The sequence below is a fragment of the Trachymyrmex cornetzi genome, unplaced genomic scaffold, assembly GCF_001594075.2.
Source record: "Trachymyrmex cornetzi isolate Tcor2-1 unplaced genomic scaffold, Tcor1.1 scaffold72, whole genome shotgun sequence".
In the NCBI taxonomy this organism is placed as follows: Eukaryota; Metazoa; Arthropoda; class Insecta; order Hymenoptera; family Formicidae; genus Trachymyrmex; species Trachymyrmex cornetzi.
In genome coordinates, this window is record NW_017300048.1 from 95496 (window position 1) to 103750 (window position 8255).

Consider the following 8255-nt stretch of genomic DNA (forward strand, 5'->3'; position numbering starts at 1 on the left):
GAAATTTTGGGCTGCTGAATTTAAATGTGGCCGTACCAGCTTGGGTGACGATGAACGTTTGGGACGGCCAAAAACTGCAACCACTGACGATAACATCGCTCAAGTTCACCAAATGGTGCTAGACAACTGTCGAATTAAGATTAGAAAGATAGCAGAGGCTATGAACATGTCCAAAAAACGTGATTGAATCAAGATTTAGGCATGAGAAAACTGACCGCACGTTGGGTGCCGCATTTGCTCACTCCGGACCAAAAACGTGTTCGAATGAACATTTCCAACGCTCTGTTGGCGCAGTTTAGGCGCAATAAATCAGAGTTTTGGCATAGATTAATTACTGTAGATGAAACTTGGATACACCATTATACTCCAGAAACAAAAACACAGTCAAAACAGTGGACTGCGAAGGGGGAATTGGCTTCAAAAAAGGCAAAGGCTGTTCCTTTGGCTGGGAAAGTTATGGTGACTGTTTTCTATATAGATAGTCATGGAGTTGTCTTAATCGATTATCTTGAAAAAGGAAAAACCATTACAGGAGCATACTACGCATCATTACTTGACAAGCTGAAGGCAGAAATTGCCACATTTGCAGAAAAACGGCCACATTTGCAGAAAAAAAAATGTTGTTTCATCAAGACAATGCGCCGTCTCATACCTTAGCGGTTGCCATGGCGAAAATCTACGAATTATGGTTTGAACTGCTTGACCATCCTCCTTACCAGATCTAGCCCCAAGCGATTTTTTTTTGTTCCCTAAGCTAAAAGTTGCGCTCGGAGGACAGAGATTTTCGTCGAATGAGGAGGCCATCACCTTCGTAAACAACTATTTTGCAGAGAAAGACGCCAAGTATTATTTGGACGGGTTGAAGAAATGGGAACATCGCTGGGAGAAGTGTATAAACTTACAAGGAGACTATGTAGAAAAATAAAAATAAATTTGAAGAAAAAATGTCTTGTTTCTTTGTTAGGTCGGAAACTTTTCAGACAACCCTCGTATATATCTAAATTGCAATGTAATAAAAATTCTTAATTTTAATTATATTACTTAATGCTCAAACCCTGATTGTTTTAATTTCGAGTAACACCTCCTCGTATTCCTTCTGTTAACACCAAGATTGCACTCGGTCCAATCCCTGGTCCTTTGGATTAAATTCCAAGGCCGAAAATAAGGGCATCGAACGCACTGGCCCCTACTAGGATAGAAGCGTGCCCTTAAGGCACACTGACCTAGTTCCCGGCCTTTAGCCTGTGCGTTTGCCTCGAGCGGCACTCAGCGGAGTGTCGATCTCGAGAGAGGCTTCCGCTTCGTCCTCCCTCGAACCCCCGGCTCTACCAAGTGGCCAAAGGGCGAAGCGAAGTGCTTCCCGTTAAATCGGTCCCTCCCCTTAGCCCCTTTGCGGTCCGGAGCTGGGACTGACGATAAGGCGTTTCGGTTCGCGTTACGTTCACCCCCTCAGGTTCCATGTATGCGGAACCTCGGACGTAACAGGCGCCACCCGTGATTTTGAACAAGCTAGCGAAATAGTTATTTTATCTGAAGTATGTACTTCACGTAAATATATGCACGCACCGTAGGCTTTCTCGCTCGCATCACAAAATCCGTGCAACTGTATTTCGGATTTCCCCTCACCTGACAATATTAGCCTAGGAATTCTTAAGGTATTAAGTAAATGTAATTGAGCTCTCATTTTGCTCCATGCTTCGTGTATGTCCATTGGGACTGATTCGTCCCAGTCCAACCCTAAATTCCATAATTTTTGCATTAATATTTTAGCTAAAGTAATCACAGGTCCTACTAACCCCATTGGGTCAAATAACTTACAGATTTGTGATAAAATAGCTCGCTTAGTTACACGTGCATCGCAATCCCTCGTTTCCACTTGATAATGGAATGTATCTTTGTGGGGTTCCCACAGTATCCCCAATAACTTAGAACCTTCTACTTTACTGATGTCTACTGCCTTGTTACTTTGCCTATCATTTTCCATGTTCTTTACATTAGTATTCCATTTATGCAATTCAAAACCGCCTTTTGCTAATACTTCTATTAATTCTACCTTTAGATCTCGTATTTCTTGAACTGTATTTCCTCCTCTTAGCAAATCATCCATGTAGAAATCTCTGGTTATCACTTCCGCAGCCTTGAGAAAATTTTTCTTTTCTAGTTCTGCGAGTTGATGTAAACATCTGACTGCTAAAAAGGAAGCTGGCTTGGTCCCATAAGTTACTGTTAATAGCTCAAACTCTTCTATTTCAGATTCCGAATCTTCCCGCCACAAAATGCTCTGTAATGGAGTTTGTTCCTCGTGTATCAAAATTTGTCTATACATTTTAGAAATATCCGCGCATAAGACGTATTTAAAACATCGAAATCGTATTATTAATGCAAATAAATCCTGTTGTAAGATGGGTCCTTTATAAAGAGCATCGTTCAACGATCCACCTGCACTCCCTTTGCTCGATGCATCAAAAACGACTCTAGTTTTGGTAGTTACGCTGTCTTCCTTTACTACCGCATGATGTGGTAGGAAGATTCGATTTTCGCTCCCTTGCGTACTTATCTTGTGTCTCATATGTCCTAGCTTTAAGTATTCTCTCATAAATTTAACATATTCTACCTTTAACTCTGATTCTCTTGCCAGCTTTCTTTCTAAACTTAGAAATCTTTTTAAGGCTATTTCTCTTGAATCTTTTAATACCGCTAAGGCCTCTTCCTTGACGGGCAATTTTACTACAAATCTACCGTCCGCTTGGCGCTTATAAGTTTCTCTAAACAACTTTTCGCAATAATCTTCTTCCCTGCTCAGACAAGTTATATTTTCCTGCTTATATCTTTCGATTTCCCAAAATTTATGCATAGTATCGTTTAACTGTTCTATTTTGCTTAAATTACATTGCGTTTGTGTTCTTTGTTCTAACCCCGTAATACCTAGAGGACCCGCCACTATCCAGCCTAATAATGTTTTTTGTAACACCGGCAATTTATTTCCCAATCTTATTTGACTGACACATATTAGCTCCCAAATTCTATCCGCTCCTATGTCTATTTCATTGGGAATATTGAACTGTGGGTCGGCTAGTTTAATATTTGACGGTATATTCAACCTAGCTACATTGAATCCTGCCTCTGGTAATCTTTTTGTAATATTCGGTAATACTATGCATTGTACTTCCGTGCCGAAGGTACCGAAGCGCGAAGTTATTTTTATATTTGCCGTTTTTGTAGCATGAGATACAACTGAATTAACTCCATTGATTTCTACCCGATTTTCTTTTGCCGTCAAGTTCAATTTTTTAAATAAATCCTCTGTTATAAAACTTGATTGAGATCCGTTGTCTAACAACGCTCTCCCCACATAATGACCATTTTGATTTTGAACCCTAATTATGGCAGTAGCTAGTAGTATCTGATTAATATCAGATACTTCTTTGAATTGAGAATAAGCGCATACAGAGTTAATCGTTTTGCTTGTTTCTGATTCGGTTTTTACGTTCTCTATATTTTCCTTGTTATCCTTTGAAAGCGTACGATCCTCGTGTAATAGCGTGCTATGTTTTTTAGAACATTTTCTGCAATGACTAAAATTACAGTCCTTAGCTATGTGTTTACCTCTTAAACAATTTAAACATAAATTCAGAGCTTTAACTTTACTTAATCGTTCTGTTACTGAAAGCTCTTTAAAAGATTTGCATTGATAGATTTGGTGATCCCCTTTACAATGCACGCATTTTGCGTTGACTACCGCCGCATGGGATGTCGTTACCTTTGCATTGATAATTGGTCTTGAATTAACGTTTGAAATGGTAAGTTGTGTTCTCCTGGCTACGGCCTCGAGAGTTTGACATCTTCTTTTTAGGAATTCTACAAATTCTTGAAATGTGGGTAATTCTCTAGTCTCCAAACTATTTTCCCACTCCTTAATAGTTATAAAATCAAGTTTACCAGTTATAATATGTATCAGTAAGTCGTCCCATTGAGCTGTAGGACGCCTTAAAGCTTGTAATGCCCTGGTGTGTTTTAAAACACCATCAAGTATATTTCTTAAAACTACGCAATTTTCCTTTCTCAATATTGGTAATTCAAAAATAGCCTTTATATGATTCTGAACCGCTAAGCGTTCGTTCTCATATCGCTCTCTTAACCTTGACCAGGCATCTGCATAGTTAAGCCCGGAGATTTCTATTGAGGCTATAGTCTCGGCTGCCTCTCCCTTTAATGCTGATTTTAAATAGTGGAACTTTTGAATGTCTCCCAACGAATTATTAGAATGTATTAATGAATTAAATATATCGAAAAAGGGATGCCAATCTTCATACGCTCCCGAAAAAGACGGTAAATCGATTTTTGGCAATCTAACTAGATTTTCACGAGTTCCTACTCGAGAAGAATTAACTATTTCCGATGCCTGCTCAATATTACTAGTAACGGAAGCTGGTCTTACTCGCCGTTCCATTGTTCTACTTGCTATTAATTTTAAATGCATATATTTTTCTTCCAAAGTAGCTATTTCTAAATCGACTTGTTCATCTGTGCTTTCACTATCGTATACCGCTATATTTATTTGGATCTCTAATAAAGATTGCCACAGTTCCTCTAGTCTCTCTACCTTCAGCTTTAACTCATCGAGATCGACTGTATTACTATCCATATCTTTCATAAACTTTTCAATGCGAGTAATACTAGCCTTTGCTACTCTCCTGCTAGTCTTAAGTTTAGTCAATTCTTCCTTTAACGACATTTTTGATTATTGAAATAGTGACTAAATGAGAATGCTCTCGCCTAACCTTAAATATAATTGCGCTTATCCTTAATGGATATCTTTGGTTATTGTCTTCTCTGGTGGCACTATAACCTCGTCCGTGTGGAATCGCTCGCCCCTCGTGCTCGCTGATCCTTGCAAAAAATGGCTCGTTCGCCTTGTAATATGATGTGGAGTGCCTTTGAATATAGGTACTGGTTGTGTAGACTCGAAGAAAACGGCGTGGTTGTTGCTTTTCCTAGCCGCTCTCCGTCCTATCCACCCTTGTGAATTTGCTCTATCTTTTTCTCCCAGCTCGACTCACCGGGATCCGGCTCGAAGGACCATGTTTGTTTGTATAGTTGACTGTCGTTAAGGTTTTTGGAAATAATCTTTCTTCGTGATCGTAGGCAACGGCAATGAATCTGAATATTTTTTATTTCTTGATACAAGGTAATATGGCTGAATTATCTCAAGCGTTCACGAAGACACCGTGTGTCTACCAATAACTCTCATAAACTATAATAACACTAGATGCATGTCACTAGCGCCACCCTACACTTTCTTTGACCGATGCCAACAACCAAACATAGATTCTGACAGTTTTAATTGCGTTTATTTAACCCGGAAAAACAATTCGGCGCGCAGTTTGTGTGTGTGTGAAAAAGACTACAATATGGTATATATGCAAGTACATATATAGTATATATTAGTAATTCAAGACTGAATTATTTAAAAAGCAACGAAGATCCAGCTTCGACCGTAATAGGCATTTAAATTTCTAGTAATGATTGTGTTTCTCACATATACGGTCTAAAAATAAAAATATAAAAAGCCAAATAAGAGAACAGTCCCGTTAAATTTTGCATAAAAAATTATTATGTAATAATAATATATAATTACATAATACATATTATATATTAATATGTAATTATGTGAAAATTTTTATATATGTGACCTTCCATTAATTTTCAACGATTGGAAATGTAAATTTTTAAACAAAATTGTTTATTTGACTTTTATATTTACCCTAATCCTACAGTATCCAATTAATATCTTAAGAGTTTGTCGCGTCGCGCAAGATACATTTCTGTCACATTATATACTTCGATTCTATATGATTATAACCGATCGTTACACGTATCAATAGATGGTAGATCGCGCTCTGAAAATTGTTGCGTGTTCTGCAAACCATCGAGAAAAAAGTGTTGCAACCTCAGTGTCCGCGACTGTACAACGCAATTTTATTAGCTCATACCTAGTCAGCTACTACATTCAATTTCTACTCGGGCTGTTATATCAAAAATACATTTGTAATTCTAGATAAGTTCAACGTCAAATCTTGCCTGCAAATTCCGTTCTGCCCGACGCATATTTGGAATTCCAGATAATTCAAGTCGAATTTGTTTTACAGAAATTCCGTTATATTCCAATATTTGGAGTTCCAGATATATTCTATGCCTCTTGTCTGCGAATCTTGTTCTGTCCGATGCATATTTGGAATTCAGGATAAATCCGTTTATTATCTGTTTTCAATTGAGTTCCAATCTTCATGCAATTATAGATCCATCTTTTATTGGGAAATCCATAAGAAGTCGTTACTAATTTAAACACAGGAATACTTACATACATAAATCGGATTATGTTATTTCCTAATAAAAACCAGTAAATTTTATGTCGTAAATTTTTTGCAATACCTAACGTACTTAGAAGTGCGGGTATAAACAGACAACATTTTTATCTGGGAATCTATGTACCATGAAATGGAAATGCTTACATAACCATATTTAATATTTACTTGAATAAACTTTATAGCAGTTAAAGACTTTTTTCAAAGTTTCAAAGTGGTGTAACCCTTTAAATTATTAATTCATTACAAATTACAATGTAATTGAATTAGAATTACGAATTAAGAGATGAGAAATTCAAACAGAAAGCGATCATTATGAGTGATAAATAGTATTATAACATCTTAACTGAAATAAAGTCTATTACATTTTCTTTATATAAACAAATAAATTAATTAATCTCAGTCTTCTTCAAAGTTGTGAACTGCAACTCAGACAGTTATAATGTAACTATTACATTATATTTTAATTACATTGTACTTCAATTACATTGCTTTTCAATTATATTGTATTTCAATTATATTTATCATTAAAATGATCAGCAATTGAATTAACTGAAAAACCTGAATTATATAATTCAATACAACGCAATTGAATTACGATGTAATTGAAATACAATGTAATAGCACAACTCTGCACACACCGCAGATATTAATTATCAGTTTGTCCGATGAGCGATGAATAACATGCGGGCGCGCACGCGTGTAACACATCTGCGATTCAATGTCGCTGCGCGGACAGCCGCGTCGCTTTATCATTCGCGACAATGAAACCAAATATCAAGCGAAGCGTCGTGTCGTATAGCCTCGCGTTGCTCGCTTTAATGAATTACCGATAATGACCTGTATGTTATAACTTTGGCGTAAATCGAGACGTGTAAACTAGTTTCATACATGTTATGAAATTAGTCAATTGTATATATAACTGGTCAATAGCTCTCACGTATCACAGCAGCGCTTATAAAACGCTAAAAAAGTGCTTATGCAGGTGCATGACTCTAGCAGTTTTTAGCGCTTTAAAAGCGCTTTCAAAATCCATTATGAAAAGCACACTATTAACGCATACAATCAGCGAAAAATAAATGCAGTTTTATAGCACATTTACAATACTTTTCACATAACACAACAGTGCCTGTAAAACGCTCAAAAAACATTGTAAAAGCGCATATAATCAGCAAAGAATAAATGCAGTTTTATAGCACACTTACAGCACTTCCGCGTAGTACAGCAGCGCCTGCAAAGCGCTCGGAAAACGCTGTAGAAGCACTATGAAACTGCATTTACCCTGCGCTTTGCAAGTACTGCATGGAATTTATTCTCTAGATAGAGTGAAAAAATTTGAGAACATTGAAATAACAAAATGACTGCAATTGTTTTATGAGATTTAATTACAAACATGTAAATAGTAACATGTAGCAAAAAACTACAAAAATGCTAACAAGATACTACAAAATACTACTACTTAAAATAATAGATACTACTCTATCCAGTAAAAAAATTAGGAAGAATAACAATATTATTTGACAGATAACAAAGTAAGAAGATATAAAATTGATAATCAAAGATCATTATTCTGCCAGAAAAAAATAGTGTTATCTTCAAAATGGTTCTTTATACTGAACTCAATGCGATCACTTTTTGCTAAGTTATTTCTAATTTAAAATACTGTTGTCATTATCCGAAATTATGGTTTTAATTTGTCCTAATGTGAACTGCATGGAGTTAGATTGGTCAGAATTGAACCTCATTGTGTGTGTGTGTGTGCGTGCGCGCGCGCGTGTATGTGTGATACGTTGCGTATCACAAGGGTAACGACCCCGAGCGTCACAATATTTTAAAACTCCAAACTCTTCTTGTGATATGTGTGTATGTGGAAGTGTGTGTGAGAGAGAG

At 36.8% G+C, this 8255-nt stretch overlaps 1 protein-coding gene across 1 annotated transcript in view; it reads right to left on the bottom strand.

Annotated features, from left to right (window-relative positions):
* The window catches only part of LOC108767715 (uncharacterized), a 7309-nt gene extending 2574 nt beyond the window's left edge, over window positions 1-4735 (bottom strand). Inside the window, exons 1-2 of the mRNA XM_018517715.1 lie at window positions 1819-4735; window positions 1627-1737 (exon numbers count right to left, since the gene is read on the bottom strand). Coding sequence (XP_018373217.1) covers window positions 1627-1737; window positions 1819-4735 — 3028 coding nt within the window. The remainder of the gene's footprint in view (window positions 1-1626; window positions 1738-1818) is intronic.
* Window positions 4736-8255: the final 3520 nt, after the last annotated feature.